Genomic DNA, 17,884 nt, shown 5'->3' on the forward strand with positions numbered 1-17,884 from the left:
AAGTCTTCTTTCGCAAGACTGCAATCCATCATTACAATCCTCGTGGATTGCATTTCCACTAAAATTAAAAGGACTCACAACTTCTGGGCTGATCAATTAGCCGAATGGGCCGCTGCTACTAAATTTTACTGGCCCGCATTTCCATACATTGCTGATTTGCTGGCTTAATAGTGGATTTGATCCACCAGATCCATCTTTGGGCCCTCTTTGTAATATTGTTTGGCCTCAAAATGGATAAATAACTATTGCGGTTGGAAGCACAGGAAGACAGAGGACAGAAGGGCGTGAGAGAAGCTTCTACTTGAGTACGATTGTTTCGAAAATCATCGAAGATGAACCATAATATTCAGCAATCGAGCGACGGAAGACATGACGATGATGCTGCTCTTACGGAGTTCCTCGCGTCGTTAATGGAGTACACTCCCACTGTGAGTTCCTCGAAACTCCATATCAAAATCTGTCTGTGACCTAATTAGACTTTTAGAGATTTTTTATTAATCATTTGGTTTTTTTTTTCAAAAATTGTTGTTTTAACTATAAGATCCCCGATGAATTGGTGGAGCATTATCTGGGAAAGAGCGGATTTCAGTGTCCCGATGTTCGATTGTAGGTACTTCTTATTCCATCAATTTTCCTTTTATATGTTTGGTTGGTGATAAAGTCGTGAAAAGAAAAATTGACGAATGAACTTAGTCTGGTTGTCATGCTAGGGTTAGGTGAGTTCCTGGTTGCTTGTGATCTTGGATTCTGATACGTGTTTCTAATAGACAGCTTCTAGTAACTATTATTAAGGATTTTTGTAGCTGGACCCAATCATCTGGAATAAGGCTCTGATGATGCGGATGATTTATACCAATGGTATTAAGCTGGACTAACTAAATTTACTTTTCTTATCTCCTTTTGGTGAATTTAGATGACAATGTGTTCTGCTAAATGTCATTCAAGCCTTCTCTCAATTGCTTATCCGATCTCGTATATATCTTGAATAACAAAAATTGACATGTGAACTTTTGGTTAGTTGAGTTCCCAATTGCTTGTGCTCTTGGATTCTGATATGTGTTTCAAATGGTTACTTCAAGTACATTCAATCAAGGATTTGGTGTAGCTTGCCCAGTAATTTGGAATCAGGCTTTGATGATGATGATTTACGCAACTTGTGTTAAGCTTAAATGACAAAATTAACCTCTGCCCATTTCCTTCTCTTATCTCCTTTCAGTGAAGTTAGATGATAATGTATTCTGAAAACTATCAATTAGGCTGAATCTCAATCATTTATCCATCTATATATCTTGAATTTGGAGGAGAGGAATGACCTTTAGATGTTATGAGTTGATTCTTTTGCATTCAGATATCTAGTCAACTTGATTTCGCTTTCTTCTTTTTGCAGGATTAGGCTTGTAGCTGTTGCTACACAGAAGTTTGTTGCAGAGGTTGCAAGCGATGCTCTCCAGTATGTATCAAAGCTTTTACTTTACCTTTCAAATGTGTGCATAAGCTTACAGATAGCCCATTTCTGTTATTGATGGAAAGTGTGTCAATTTTTATGGTAATAAATAGGCAGTACAGGAGAGCTAATATCCTCAAATTTGGCAATCTTGAAAAGCGGTAGGATGGGTTGTTGAAGATGGCAAAAACTGCATAATACAATGTCTAGATGGTTTGTTTACAATGATAATAACAAATTTTTTTGAGAGGTGGGGTGCTTGGGTGGGTGGGTTCCTTCAGTCTTTAAAAATCTTAGCTTTTTTATAAGGTTGGAATGGCGGCATGAGAGGATATTTGGTGGAAGTGGAATATGGCAATTGCTGTACACTCTCTGAGACTGAAATATTTGGAAAAAATGATATTGCTTGTTACTCGTGCATAATTGTGCAACTGAAACCACATTTTAACCCAACTAAGGGGATCTTATAATCTTATGTTGCTGCACATTTGCTATGCCATAGAAAAGCTTGTATTTATATGGTTTTAGGTTCAGAATGTTGAACTTACTGTTTCTTAGCTCTCAGCATTTCTTTGGTTCAGCAAGGGAAGAAAACTTAAGAAGAAAAGGAAAAAAAGAAAAGAAAAGGAGGATAGAAGTATAGAACTAAAGTATTGTCTAATTTTCTTTAATGAAAGAAATTGAACAAGTTATTTGGGATTATAACTTTGTTGGTGGTGTTTAGGATTGTTTAGTTTCTTTTGTGGGTTTCTAATGTTAAAGTGTGACTTCTGGTTTTGGGGATTTTTAAACCACTCATTCGCTCGTACTCCCTGATGCAGGCAATGCAAGGCACGACAATCGTCAGTTGTCAAGGACAAAAGAGATAAGCAGCAGAAGGTCCTCTTCTCCTTCCTTCTCTTCTATTTTCTTTTATCTTTTTGTCGTGTGGTTTGTCTTTACTGTTTATTGGGACAGGATAAGCGTCTTATATTGACTATGGAGGATCTGTCGAAATCACTACATGAGGTAAGCCATGAAATTTTCTTTTTAATCCTAGACCTGAAGCTCAGTTTCTCTCTTGATTTCTTTGCATACCCCAAACATGTTTTTTTATAGACTGCAAATTTTGGATAGGTGAGAAGTGTTGATTGGTGTAGAATCATTAGTTGAACTTAGAAGAGCAAAATTTTAAGAATATCTCGTTGGATATCTTGGCAAATTTGCAAAAGAATTACTGTGCCCAATAGTCAGCTTGCCACTTTTTCGATTGCAGTGGTTTGGTCCTTTAACTCATCCTGCATTCCGCTGTACATGCTCGCTGGAGAGCATGATAAATCATCAACTTATGTATTATTTTGAATCAAAATGGTAAAATAGTGAAATCAATGGATGGTATTGTCATGGGAAATGAAAGATGTTTCTTCTTTAATGGGCATGCCCGTCCATCTTCTGTTCTTGACATACTTTTGACATGAGATCTGAAATAGGTTCTTTTTCTTTTTTTCCCGATCATTGTATGAGCAGCATGGGGTGAATGTGAAGCACCAAGAGTATTTCGCTGATAGCCCTTCTACTGGGATGGATCCAGCTTCTAGAGATGAGTGAGCTAGAGCTAGAATCATTGAACTCTACCCACTCATTTCCGTATGTTCACGAGTAATGTCAATGCTGTTGCTTGTTCGCTGCCATCTCTTGTACATTTCATTTGTTGATTGTTAGTATTTCATTTCAGGTGGTTTTACTTTATTTGATAGCCCAATCTTGTGCATTAGATTTGTTAGACACGCGCTCTAATTATGTCCTGTACAAATTAGAGCAGTAGGCCATCCAGTGGGAAAAGTCAGATTTGTTTGAGTCTCGTTTCCTATCTGCAGTATTTTAGGGGTTAGTAATTAAGAATGGACGACTCCTTAGGACACTGGCTTTAACCACGACCACATGAAGAATTGCTCTAATGAAAGGCTTTTCTGGACACTATGAATTTCAGACACAGACTTTCTTTGCGAGTTGGAATTCTTTTGGTCAGATCAGATGGTTAGAATCTGCTTGATTCAAGTTAGAAAAAGACAAGTTCCGACGTGTTTGTTGTAACCTTTGATGATAGGTTTATTGACCAAGTCTTTCTTCTTGCAAAAACGAGAATATTTGGCGAAGAAAGAAAATAATGTACCATACATTGTGAAGTCAAATTCTCCAATCAACGTTAAATGACTAGGAAACTTGAGACGGACTTAATTTTTTTTATCAAGTAATTCTATACAAATCGAATGGAGCAAGTTCAAGGAAGTTTGTCATATTAATTTATTTGTGTGATATGAGAACATAGTATTGTGGTCGGGGAGGACGGAAGTAGTTAATTGTCTTGGGCCTCTTGGCTGGTAATAATATACTTGGAAATTAAAACCTTATTTTATTCTAATGAATAATAAGAACTTGATTATTTAAGTCCTGTCTCGTCATTTACTTACTTATCCTTAAAATGCCAAAAAAAAAAAAAGAGGAAGTGAATTCAGTAAAGGCCACGTGTGTATTTCTGGTTTGATAAATACACTAGTACTATATATATACACACGACCATTGACCAAAGCAACCTATACTTTGACTTGGTCAAGGAAGATAATTGATGCAATAAGAACAAGTAATCATAGTAGCCATGCCCATGAGAAGAAAGGAATTCATACAAGTGAGCCCCGCAATAAGCACTTTGATGTTCTGACCATTGAGGCTTGGGCCCATAACGTTAAATATTAATCCATGACAAAACATGGGTCAACTTCAGCTACAGATTTTTAATTGCCTTAAAGACTCCAATGTGAACAAAGCTATGACATGGAGTCAATAAAGAATGAAAAGTCGTTGCTAAAATGAAACACTACTGCACCAATATACAATACGTATGTGTGCGCGCGTGCACATACATATACTAGATCTGAACCCGTGCGTTGCTACGGGCTCTGTATAATAGGATAATAACTAATTTGCATTTAGATTTAATAAACCTGAAGACAACCAAATGTAGAGTGACAAATTTTCGTGTAAATAGCTCATAAATAAAATCGGAGGACAACGACATATAGAGCAACAATCGAACACTACATAGCATAGGGGAAAAATTCCCAGGTCATTTGCAGAGAATTTTAGCTTGTATCAAAGATGCATGCATCTCGTATGTTTCTTTGTAGTCTTTCTCCATGGCACTCTGCTTGCATCAAAGCCCCAGATCAAATACATATACACTTGGAAATAGACGACAAATAGAACAAATTAATCCCATGTCCAATGAAAGCATTCTTAGGGCCCAAAATTATTGGAAGTTTTGTTGGCTAATTCTATGTTGCAGACAAATTCATGCTACCTAGATTATGGACAATTATGGACATTAAAATTATAGACATATGGTGCTTCCGAATTCATATACTTGACAGTTGAAAATCAGTCCATATATCAAAACTTACAACCCACCTACTTATTCGTAATCCAAACGATACTTGACACAAAATGTGCAGAATACTTGAGCTTAGAAATTTAAAATGGTGATCTTGAAGTTGAAATGGATAGTTTGAAAAGCTAAAGTCCAACCCCAAAAAGAACAAATTATATGGGAAATCATCCGATAGAGGTGAATGAGCAGGAAATTCGCAAAATAGAAAAAACAACCACTATTGCACAATAGTGGTGAAGTCAAACGATATCATATAATTACACCACTATTGCACAATATACTGCTTTAACACCGACATGAAGCAACATGGAAGACCCTACAGAAAAAATCCCTTCAAGGAATGCAGAAAATCAATTATATAAGTTATTCTGACTCAGAAAAGCAATATATAGCTGATATTTGATCATTATTGTTTATTGACTTTACCCTAAGATACAGGAGCCATTAGTGTAAAGTGAGTGGTACATAAGCAACCTGGGGATTAAATACTACTCCTAAATATACCATACAGTGGATGATCTCGAAACTTACCTCAATGGATGATATAGTGGATGAGGTAGAAAGAAAAGCTGATAAAAATACACCTGATGCACACTTATTGAGCCAAGTTTGCAGAGATAGATGAATCAACACATATAAACCTACCTAAAACACCCACAACTTATCAGAAATTCATCACCCACTAAATCAATTATCTAATTACCTTATCTTGAGATTTCAGATACAGCATCACTGTCATTTATGACCTCGCTGGAGCTGTTGATCAAGTTGGCTTAGTTTCAGTCTACTGCTCTCTTCTTCTTGTACATATGCCTGAAGAGAAAAATAGAAACATTAATAAAGGCAAATCCTGCATGGCAACTAATGCAGATCGGTTACAGTCTCCAGGATGAACAACAAAAGTAAAAGGAACCCACTTTGGATGTCATAGTGATGTTTACCTGCTGATCGACTACACTCTCTACCATGGCAAGGTTTGCGACACCAGCTGCACAAACAATAAAGCAAAATTTAAATTTGCCTCCAAAAAATTATCAAACGAAATTAACCAAGTTTTGAAATTTAAACAATAGAAAGAAGTAAACATACTTAATAAAGGTTTCACTTTATTGCTCTGCAAATGCCCAATAAAATGCCACTCGATATCCTGCGGAAGCTACAATTTTTTTCTCAAAGATCATCCAAAAACTCAGAATCCATATTCAACAATTTTGAACTCAAAGCAGCAGTTTTGAACTCACAGGTGATAAAATTCACAGCCAACCCAAGGTGACCAAACCTTTCAAGAGAAATCTATTGAAAAATAGGAACCATAAACCAAAAGCTACCATTGAACACCAGAAGTCGATTCCTCCAAACAGTAGGTTGTTTCAAGCCTAACTGAAATGATACTCAAAGAAAGCACCGATAAAAGTATTTTGATCTAGTCCTGAATGAGTTACCTTTGTATGTGGAGTTGATTCTCGTGAATAAAATAATAGGTGGAATCAGTTTGAAGCTGTAAAAATTATATGCTAATCATTTTCAGAATTTATGAATTCGAATAAAAAACAAATATCCACAATATAAAAACCTCAGAACTGGTTCTGGAAAAAAAAAAACTTAGAGAGAAAGTGTTAACCTCTTCTCTCGAAGAAAAAAAAATCCACAGACAAAGGGCTAACTTCGACTGGAACCAACGCAACCCACTGGTGGCTAAATTTTAGACAGAGAACAAAGAAGGACGTATTGAGAAACAAAACCGAAACAACAGTGATGCAATCAAGAGTCGAACTACACCAAAACAATAAATACGCAATCAAAAGACGAACCTTACCTGAGAGTTGAGCAGAGGAATGAAGATGGCGAGCTCAGCATGCACAAATCAACTTGAGAGACGAAGACATGACCATCAATTTCAAAAATCTGAACAAAATCACGAACGATAAAAATCAAGTCGAGAGAGAGAGGATAGATGAAGCCGAAGCATAGTTTTGAGGCAACTTACATGAGCTGCATGATTGCACGAAATTAAATCCACGCCAAACAACCTTCACCTTATCGAAGACGGCAGCTAGTAGAACTAATTTTGCTTCAGACGCGATCCGATCTGCCCACGGCCGCAGGTGAGGAGAGAGAGAAGAGAGAGGATCGACTGGTTAAAAACACGAAATGAAGAAATCTGGACTATGTAAGGGAACCACAGAGATGGAGGAAGTCAGTCACACGAAATCGAAAAGGGACGAAGACATTGACGAACCCAGCACCAAAGACGTCGTCCAGGTGAAAGAAAAGTAGGTCGTACAAAGGAAGATAAACAGACGCCAAACGAAATACAAAAGATCAGACCACAAACCTGCAAAGAGGATAAATTAAGGGCACGCACGACGGACTATAAACTGGTGAAGACGACGCCAACACACAACTTCCCCCGCCGCACACCTGTATTGAAGCTTGAAAGATGAAAACCCAGAAGTTGAGAACAAAAGCGAAAGATGAGTTGCATGAACCGCAGGGAATACTGCAGTAGTCAAAAGCTACACCAAGAAAATGTGTAGAAGCTGCTCTCATAACTCATAAGACGACAACACAAAGAAGAAGACAAAATCAAACGTGACTGCCATAGATCAGACGTGCAACAACACCCAATGACAGCCATAGATGAAAGAAAAGCAAGACAAATCGAACGGTCCGATTTGACGTGAGAAAAGCCCACCCGCGCAAGTAGGGAAAGCAAGTCGGAACTCGCTGCAGAATCCCGAGAAATGTTCCAGTTTTAGAGTATATATCATAACTAGTTCAATGCCCGCGCCTTGCGGCGGGACTGATCATGAGAGGTTACAAAAATTATCCTTGTTGGCGTAGTTAGGTATAAGTACTGCTGAAGCGTATGAACGGTCATAAGGGTGAAAACTTAAAACAGTCTGCAAAAACTAAGGATTAGAGTTCATCTCATCTCGATTGCAAAACCTATAAATAGAAGAGTTACAAATTTTTCCTGTTCAAAATTCATATAACAAAGGGGGAGGGAGAACATGCTCTCGAATAATAATCTAAAGCAATGGTTGATGAATGGATGTACGTTATGTTTCTTTGTGATGGAGCTTCATTATAATGGAAACACATATCAATGTCACTGCTCCTTTCTTCAGTCTTAATATTCACTGGATGATCAGTCACTGTATGGTGTGGAGGACTAATTCTATGCTTTAAATTCAAGTCATGACATCTTTCTACAACTGGGTTTGGCTCTTATTTGCAAGAAATTAAGCCACCATTCGTTTTCTTCTTTTGATATATTTTTTCTTGTTTAGCAGCAGCAACATAACTTCTTGTTGAAGGGATCAAAAGTTGTAAGAAATTGACAGAACCTATCAACCATCAAGCAAAATTAGTATTTTGCTTCATCAAAATTAGTATAAGTTACTCTGTCTCAAAAAACAATTATATAAATGATATTTGATCATTATTTTTCACTGACTCCACGCTAGGGCACATTAACCATTACTCGAAAGTGAGTGGTACATAAGCAACCTTGGGATTAAATACTACTAAATAACTTAGGTACTAAAAACCCATATATGCATCATTAAAAATGTAAAATATCTTTTGATATTACTTGTCAGTCTATCAATAAAGCACTGAAACATTAAAAAAAGACTTCTCGGATTTACAAAGGGGCAATGAGTAGTAATTTTAGCGAGCGATAAGTATAAATCCATTCTAGAGTGCTCACGATGTCAGCTTATAATCAAAGTAGAGATGAGAAATAAAAAATGAGGAAAAACACAGCTTCTATGTTCTCATCAGCCAATATATAAAATGTCATAATAAGTGATACCAATTGAAAGCCCCACTATCAAAGCAAGTGTGTGAAATCCAACATTGGTTACTAAGAGCATGTTTTATTAGCCCAGTTCAAAATCAAAACCAATACACTGCATACAGACAAACACATAAGGGCATATAACCATATCAATTATATCCCATCCCCAAGGGAAAGTATGGATTTTCATATTTGAATTGGCTACAATAGGTTATAGAGAAAATTGAAATAAAACAAAACAATGTACCAGCAAAAATTCCCAAACCAAATTAAGTGCACTCCCATTTGTGGAGTTCAAAAGGCTAGAATCACAGGCCCCACAAAATTCAAGATTTATTTGCTGCAAAGAAATACTTACCTTTTGTGGAACAGAGTCATCCATGCTAACAAAGTACTGCCTATAAAAAAAATAAAAAAGATAGAAAAGAAACACATGAACATGATCACCAAACTTTAACGACCAACTTAATTCGAAGATTTGATGCATACAAAGAAAAAAAAGAAAGACAAAGAACACTAATAACTAACTCATGAAGATGCATTTACCTGTATTAATGTCTAATGCAAATAATCATACCAGCAACCAAAAGGTCCAAAAGGGAAACCTGAAAAGAAACTTACATAGAAAATAAAAATTAAATATAGATAGAGAAACTTTTTCCTAATTACCATTCTAGAATGGATTGAAGGAAAGTCTCTGTAACAGTTAGGAAGGAATATAGGATCCAATATGTAAGTCACTGCTCATAGTCCACCTTTGAATGACTCTACTGCCACCACTGATGCATACCTAAATCACCCAAAAAATTACATTATCGATTTAGCATAACAGTGTAAAGAACTGATGGGACAACCAATTTCTTATAATGGGTACATCAACGTCAACACTGGCCTGCAATTATTGATAATTTTTAATAAATCAGATTAGCATAAATGCGGAACCAGTGTAGTGAAATGAAAGAAAAATTGGGTACTGGAAAAAAAACCTCAATGACCAGTTTCATTAAAAATTTCACAATAGCTGACCCCAATGCTAGGAAAGCCTATAAACTCAGTCCATACCAGGTATAACTATTTACATAAATACTCACCAGAGAAAGACATAAATCTAGTACTCCCATGCTTGAGTTCTGGCCCTAGCAAAATTTTACATTTAGGAAATCCCTCTTAATGAGTAGTCTGTATTCAAATAAAATCATATACCTTATAGCAGGGATCAAAGAAGATATATTCTTACTTATGGTGTTGGTAGAAAATGCTGCATTCCAAATCGAAAAATGCAGCAGTTAGTCTCAGGTGAAGCGCACACAAACAAAAAGAAAATGAAGGCCACAACAATAGGAGAGAGGCAACATATTTAGTCTACTTATTATTACACAACATGACAGCATAAACCAAGTGTTTCTCTCCTTCTTTGTCCACAAAAACAATATTCACAACAATTGCAGCCATTGATGAAAAAAGAAAACACCCAAAAAGAAGGGAGCTTTGGGCTTTACCTGTGAGAGTTCTGATGTTGGGTCTTGTTTTCTCTAATCGAACTCCGTGTCAGCGCTCCAAAGCTGAGCAGAGCTCATCCAATTCTTTTGATCCTCCTTCGCCAAAATTACCCTTCCATCTTCACCTGGTTTACTTTTCAATGGCCGAACCTCCTCAATCAAAGGAGGAGATAAATAAAAATGAAATATCAACAATCTGACTATTAATTCAATGAGCAATGACTTCAAAATCTCAATCCACACCATCAAGATTAACGCAAGTTCACATTTTAATTGTAAAATCAAATTCATAGAATTCTTCATGGAAAGAAAAACGGCACGCACCCGAATTCGTAGTAGCTACAAAATCTACCAAAAAAAGCATAAAATCTTGAAGATCTCATTGAGATTGTGGTAACAGAGGATAAAATCCTATGTTTTCTATATTGTTAGGTTTTGCCATACCAATCCCCATACCAATTGTTAGGTATTAACACACGGGCGGTTGACACCGCACAGATTCAGTGTTTTGCCTTTATCATGATGAACAAACCACGATAAATAAAACAGAGGGCATTAAGCCAAATTAAACATGGAAAAAACTTAAAAGAATATCACCTGAGCCGTCAGAGTTGGAGTGTAGATTGAAGAAGAACAAATATAAGACCAAACACCAAACTCATCAAAGCAGAAAGTGAACCTGCAGGTAGAAGAACAGCTGCACAAATCCAGCGCTTTTTCTTGACCAGCAGAAACAAAGCACGATAAACCAACAAAAAGAGCTAACAAAATTGAAGTAATGGAGTACACCACAGTATACTTAAATCGAAGAACTCAGGCATGCAAAATACTTTTTTCGTTGTCTGAAAATTTAGAGATGGAAAACAAATTGCTAGAATAGGGAAATAAACTCCAAACAAAAAAAAAATTATAACGAACGAAATACACTAAATCAAAATTAAATGAGAAGTATGAAAAGCAGAAGTGTCGAAACACACCCAAATCACCTGTAACAACGCGAAGAATCGGAGCAAGTATTGAGAGCAAAATAATCGAAATCCACCCCAATAACCCGTTAAAAGCAAGATTCAAGAAATTGAGAGCGATTGTGGAGAGAGGTAAAACCGAATGAGGCTGACCGGGAAGATGCATGAATGGGAAAAAGGTATTTTGAGATTTGACATATTCTCGAACACCGGAGATTGCAGGTTGCATAGAATCAACGAATGAAAGCAGAGGCAAAACCGAAGAAAGACAAAAGTTGGGATTGAAATCGTGAAACGTGAACGTGAAGAAGAAGACAGAGCTCGTGATTTAAGGTGCATGTATCGTAGTGTACGACCTGGATGAAAGGAGAGTGATAGGAATCCAATGATCCGTATGAAGATGAAAATATCCACACACGCGAGAGTATGAAAAACAAAGGGAACTCGCCGGGAGAAGGCCCCAAAAAACTGAAGAATAGAATAAAGTAATGATAGATCTTCCAGTTTTAGAGTATATAATAGATAATAAATAGATAATAGATAGATAATAGATAATGTATATATATATATATGTGCCAGGCATGAAAGTTTCATGCAATTAAGAAGGACTCAACTTTAAAGAAACCATAGTCAACTGTAATAAAAAAAAATGACTTGTCATTTTTCTATGCAACAAATTGAAGAGTCTCCTTTCTCTGGAATTCGTATGTAAAAAAAAAAAAAAAATTTTCAAAATTAAGACCCTACAAAAGCTTCCTCCTATATTTATAGTACCATGCTACATTAATTCTCTTTAAAAACTGAATCTCAACTATCAAAAGCTTCCCAAACATGTGGAAGGTGCTTCCTGCCAAGCTTGTCTTTTCTTTTTCTTCTTCTTGTTCTTCATTTCTCTTCTTTTCTATATGGGTTCTTCTATTCACAAAACTGGGTTTGGCTCAAAACAACACAACTGTTAAAAGGGAAAAGAGTTTATATTTTATTGAGTCATAAATAGAGTACAAGACATCATGTATATATACAACCTTAGCTATGTGCCTATAACTACAGATAAGACTAATGCTGTTAGTGATAGACTCAACTTAGCTCTTAGTTACATAGGCTGCACAACTAACGGGTGCTGATAGGTGATAATGATAAAGACATCTTAGCCTTCAGTTATACAACTTTTAACAACAACAATCCCTGTTAAGATAGGAGCTGTGCTTGACATGGAAACAGAGTTTGGGATGATGAGTTTAAGTTGCATCAAGATGGCTCTCTCAGAATTCTATTCGTCTCATGGTAACTACAAAACCAGGCTGGTCTTGACCTCTAGAGACTCCAATAGAGATGTTGTTGCTGCAGCTTCAGCAGGTTCTCTCTCTCTCTCTCTCTAAATGTTCTTTATTTTTTATTACCCCCCAGAAGAGATAAGGCCAATCATGGGCTTCTATCATGAATGCTTGATAATTAGACATTTTCATCTTCTTAATCTGCAGAATCTGAAAATGAGAATATTGTATGAAAAGTAATAGTCTCTCTCTTTCAGCTAAGCGAAAGTGTTGACTGATATTGAAAAAATTATTAGATATGATTTTATTTTGTTAGCTTGGCATTGAAGCTAATGGTGTATGCTCATGTTTGACTTGACTTCAACTATTAAACGAAATATATACATTCTTGATGTTTTATACATTTTTATTTTTATTCTCTCATTATCATTTTAACAAACAGGTTTGGACTTGATAAAGAATGGACAAGTTCAAGCAATACTAGGCCCTGAAACATCCATGGAAGCAAACTTCATGACCAAACTTGGAGACAAAGCTCAGGTTCCCATTGTCACCTTCTCTGCATCAAGTGCTTCCCTCACATCCTTCCACACCCAATACTTTGTTCGAGCCACCCAAAATGACTCCTCTCAAGTTGCAGCCATTAGTGCACTAGTCCAAGCTTATCAGTGGCGAGAGGCCGTGCTTGTCTATGTCGATGATGAGTATGGCCAAGGGATCATACCGTTCCTTAACGACGCATTACAAGCTGTCAACACTCGAGTCTCGTACAGGAGTGTCATTAGCTCTAGTGCTAGTAATGATAAGATTGAAGCAGAGCTTTACAAGCTGATGACTATGCAGACAAGAGTGTTCATTGCCCATATGTTGCCTTCTTTGGGTGCTGGAGTTTTCTCCATAGCCAAACGGATTGGAATGATGCGTGAAGGCTTTGTTTGGATCATGACAGATTCAATGACAAATTTATTGAGTTCACTGAACAATTCTGTGGTGGATTCTATGCAAGGCTTATTGGGTGTTAAATCTTATGTTCCAATAACAAAGGAGCTTGAAGAGTTCCAAGTTAGATGGAAGAGGAAATTCCAACAGGAGAATCCTGCAGTTGTTGGTGTTGAACTGAATGTTTTTGGGTTCCGCGCATATGATGCTGTAGTGGCACTAGCCATGGCAGCTGAAAATGCAGTGAATTCCACCAACTTTCAGATTTTTCAAAACCCAAAAAATGATTCTGCAAACTCAACAACTGATCTCGATTCAATTGGTGTTTCCCAAAGTGGTCCATTATTTCTGCAAGCATTGCTGAAAACAACTTTCAATGGTCTATCAGGAGAGTTTAGGATCATCGATAGGCAATTACAATCCTCGACGTTTCAGATAGTAAATATAAATAGAAATGGAGCAAGAGGAGTTGGGTATTGGACACCAGACAGAGGACTTGTGAGAAACCTGAATGTTTCATCAGGACATTCAACTACAAATCTATGTCCAATTCTAGTATTCTTGGAACAATTATATGGCCAGGAGATTCGACGTCAATTCCGAAAGGATGGCCGATTCCCACAAATGAGCAAAAGATGCAGATAGCAGTTCCTGTAAAGTATGGTTTCACTCAATTTGTGAAAGTGACAACAGAATCAAGTAATAACGCAACAGCAATCACAGGCTACTGCATTAGTGTTTTTGATGAAGTGATGAAATCTTTACCATATGTTGTTCCATATGAATTCGTTCCCTACCCCAAGCCTAATGGCGAACCCCCCAATTACAACGATATGATCGATCAAGTGTCTCTTGGGGTAAAATTTTCTTATCTTGATTACAATTGCATTACATGTCTTATGGTAATTAAAGACTTGTTGTGATGGACTTAGTGCTTTGTGACAGAGATTTGGCGCTGTGGTGGGAGATACAACCATCAGAGCAAACAGGTCCAAGAATGTAGCCTTTACATTGCCCTACACAGAATCTGGTGTGTCTATGATTGTCCCAATCAAAGGCAACAAGAGCAACAGTGCATGGGTTTTCCCGAAGCCCTTGACATGGGACCTTTGGGCCACAAGCGGTTGTTTCTTTGTATTCATAGGATTTGTGGTTTGGGTTCTTGAACACCGGATCAACGAAGACTTTCGTGGCCCCCTGCCTATCAAGCTGGCACAAGCTTCTGGTTCTCTTTCTCAACCATGGTTTTTGCACATCGTAAGTCACTTAATTAGCTGCTTCTTTTTTCTTTTTCCAATTGACGCACAACTTTTTTTTTTATGAACATATGATACCATGGCCATGACAGAGCAGCTTTACTGCTGTGTCAGGACTCAGGACTCGTCTGTTTTTGATGAAAGCATGTGTCTCATTTCTTGTCTAATTTCACTTGCAGGGGAGAGAGTAGTGAGCAACTTGGCTAGATTTGTAGTAATCATATGGTGCCTTGTTGTTCTGATTCTTACACAAAGCTATACTGCCAGCTTGACCAGTTTACTCACAGTGCAGCAGTTGCAGCCCACCGTGAATGTGCAAGAGCTCATTAAGAATCGGGAGAATGTCGGTTATCAAAAGGGTACTTTTGTGTATGATCTGTTGATCGGATTAAATTTTGACAAATCGAAGCTCATAGCCTATGCCTATGGATCAGTGGAAGAAGAAAGAAATTGAGAATTGTAGTTTTTTATTGAGCCTCTATTGACGTTGAACACAAGCAGCTATATAACAATAAACAATTGTCTGATGATCAACAAATGTGTAAGGATCAAGGGAGTGATAAGGTGTTGTTATGGAGTGACAAGGCAGTCACATGGAGAGATAAGGAAGACTACTTGGAGAGATAAGGCAGGTCCTTCACATATTCCTCCACAACCCGATTGGTTTGCTGAATAATGAGTTGTCCCACGTGAAACTTACTCGAGGCAAGTGTTAGTTCAATCAAACAAGAGCAAGATCAAGCTTATCCTTCCTACCAAAACAAAATCAAAGCCAGAATATTGTTGAACATTTTGAAGTAAATTACAGTTACCTGTCATATGGTTGGATGCGCCAATGTCCGTAGTCCACTCTGTTTCAGCAACTGTGTTGTCCAGTGTGAGTGTAGCAAGAGCATGCGGAAGTTTTGAATTTTGATTTGCAAGCTGAAGCCACCAACAGATCTTGGAAATATGGTCAGTCTGTTTGCAATGAGAACAAACCTCATTCTTGTACATATCTCTCTCGGTGGGTGACATCCTTCTGCAACCTGGTGGAGGTGGTTTACGGATCTCAGAGGGAGAGCTGAATGGTAGAGAATTAGATTGTCCTCCTTGTGCATGGAAGCCCCGACCGTTACTAGAAAAATGACTAGTCCGTCCTCCTTTTGGATGTTTGGCTCCATATGAAGCTTGAGTGTTGTATGTGTTGTCGTGATGTCTCTGTCCAACAAAGGCAAAAGAAGTACAAGATCCATTTAAAGATTCAAGTGCACTTACAGTGGATTCGGGAACCAGCAGGTTCCATTGATTGTGGCATTGCAGTTGAGAGACAAGTTCGGCCCAAGACTTGAGAGTAAGTAAAAAACTTTATCATTGTCAGGAACTGGTTTCCCAATGGCAGCTAGACTATCACCTATGGACTTAAAACTCTGAATATGATCAGTTGTTGAAATGGAATCACTTTTGCGAAGAAAGGAGAGTTGGTGTCGCAAAGAAAATTCTCTTTCTTGTGAATCTTGTGCGTAGGCACTTTTTAGAGAATTCCACACAGATTGAGTGGTTTCTAGTCCTATTACCAAGCCAAGTGCTTCCTTAGTGAGAGTTGCAATAAGCCATCCACGGAGTGTTCGATCTGCTTTCTTCCATTTGACAAAATCTGGGTTCGGTTCAGTGCTTGTCACAGGTTCAGCTTCTTTTCCATCTTCGCCAATTATTTTTTTGATGACTGTTATTGTTGGTGGTGGTCCATCTGATGTAAGATGATCCACAAGATCTTGGCTTTCAGTCAATGCCAAAGCCTGCTCTCGCCATACCGGATAATTGGAGGAATCTAAATGCTGGGTGATAAAATTGCTAATGTTAAGGTTTTGAAAGGTCATATTGTGAAATTTTGGATGTCTGTGTGTGGTTGGGATTTTTTGAAGGAGAGATTAACGTGTGTATGAAAGAGATATTTGGAATATTGGAATGGAACTGTTTGTGTGAAGAGAAACTGTGAGATTTTTTTTTTTTTTTGAGGAAGAGAAACTGTTTGTATGTGATCGGCTTGCGTTCAACACGCCTCTAATACCAAGAAAGAAATTGAGAATTGTAGTTTTTTATTGAGCCTCTATTAACTTCTGTTGCGGTAAGTTGTTATTCGTTATTAGCTTTGATCTTGGGTTGTGACGTGTTGTGGGTGCGTAGGGTTCAATTTTTTGTTGCTATGTGATGTTGGCTTGAGGAAAGTGGATTGTGACCATTTTATTGTTCATCACATGTTTGATTATATGCCTCAATGAAGTGTTTCAGTTTGTATAGAAAAGATTTGTCTTTGTTACTCGTTCACTATAATCCCCGGGCATCCTTCAGAGCAAGGTATATACGCGCTGTCATTCTTTTGCTTACTAGATCTTGTCATCGAGGTATAACTGGTGAATTGTGTTAGTAGGGTTAGGGTAATCAACAATATGGTCACAAGTTTGAAATCCTGATTGTTTGAAAGTAGCTTGCTAGATGTTTGTTGTGTCTATATATTTGTAGATTGGAGTTGATGTGATTTCATATTCCTCTCTACACAATAAAAAACTCTATGTTTGAGCAACAAAGCATTCTTTAATTTTCTTTAGAAGTCTTCTGATTGTGGGTGTAAGAGAGGTTTAGAGAGCTCCTCTTACTTCTTCTCCTCTTTGATCGACTTCAGGAAAGCAAAGCATGGGGCAACAGATTCTCGTACAATTTTAAATGTGTCAGCTTGCATTGCTGCTTTGGTGGTTCTATTTGTAGCTTATATAATCAGTATATTTATGCTTTATCAGTGTCTTCTTTTTGTTCATTTACCTCTGAAGGATCAAACTGAAGTTCTAGATCGTTGCTTAGATTTGGAGTTTTGGGGTGAAACACTTTAGTAGTTAATGCAAAGATTATATAAGAAGACTTTGGGGCCAGTCACGTTACTCAAGAGATAACTGTAGCCCTGCCAAGTCCTATGTATGTTAAAATATTTTTTCCTTCACATTCAGCTTATAATCTGCTGCAGGTGTAAAAATATTTGTTTATATCTCTGCTGCTGACTTTGGCTTGGCCAATTACTTGCTTCAAGGATATTATGAGGGAAAGGTAACATCTTCGTGCTGTTATTTGTAGTCAAAGCTTGGAAACTAGTATAGTGTGAGCTAGTTTTCCCACTCTTTTTGCGATTTTCAGTTCTCCACCCTTCCCTTTAAACTCCCTTTAAAAAGAAGAAAATGAAGAGGCAGAAGAACAGAATGTGAATTTGTTAATATGTGCTGTACAAGCGATGATCTATTTAAAAGCTT

The 17,884-nt window shown here is 37.4% G+C and overlaps 1 protein-coding gene, 1 long non-coding RNA gene and 1 pseudogene across 16 annotated transcripts; 2 read left to right on the forward strand and 1 right to left on the reverse strand.

The window, feature by feature from the left end:
- Nucleotides 1-251: 251 nt before the first annotated feature.
- LOC120005606 (transcription initiation factor TFIID subunit 10) lies at nt 252-3,400 on the forward strand. 2 transcript variants are annotated; one of them, XM_038855346.1, is made up of 6 exons: nt 255-428; nt 542-606; nt 1,388-1,450; nt 2,266-2,323; nt 2,402-2,452; nt 2,951-3,400. In XM_038855346.1, exons 1-6 carry the CDS (start codon nt 333-335, stop codon nt 3,029-3,031), a joined length of 414 nt encoding a protein of 137 aa, XP_038711274.1. In that variant the 5' UTR covers nt 255-332; the 3' UTR covers nt 3,032-3,400. The 2 variants fall into 2 exon arrangements, with proteins under 2 accessions (XP_038711273.1, XP_038711274.1); XM_038855345.1 differs by having other exon boundaries at nt 252-428; nt 2,266-2,452.
- A 1,806-nt stretch (nt 3,401-5,206) lies between these two features.
- On the reverse strand, nt 5,207-7,399 carry LOC120005608. Of its 14 annotated transcripts, none has more exons than XR_005469853.1 (8): nt 7,204-7,399; nt 6,856-7,002; nt 6,680-6,773; nt 6,490-6,563; nt 6,311-6,366; nt 5,958-6,024; nt 5,786-5,856; nt 5,207-5,681 (listed from the first exon to the last, which is right to left on the reverse strand). It is a non-coding gene; the product is annotated as an uncharacterized LOC120005608 (long non-coding RNA). The 14 variants fall into 14 exon arrangements; XR_005469847.1 differs by having other exon boundaries at nt 6,685-6,773; nt 6,856-7,029; nt 7,204-7,397; XR_005469846.1 differs by having other exon boundaries at nt 6,685-6,773; nt 6,856-7,034; nt 7,204-7,397.
- Nucleotides 7,400-12,147: 4,748 nt separating this feature from the next.
- On the forward strand, nt 12,148-15,060 carry LOC120006079 (annotated as a pseudogene).
- Nucleotides 15,061-17,884: the final 2,824 nt, after the last annotated feature.

This window comes from Tripterygium wilfordii, chromosome 9 (assembly GCF_013401445.1).
Source record: "Tripterygium wilfordii isolate XIE 37 chromosome 9, ASM1340144v1, whole genome shotgun sequence".
Classification (NCBI taxonomy): domain Eukaryota; kingdom Viridiplantae; phylum Streptophyta; class Magnoliopsida; order Celastrales; family Celastraceae; genus Tripterygium; species Tripterygium wilfordii.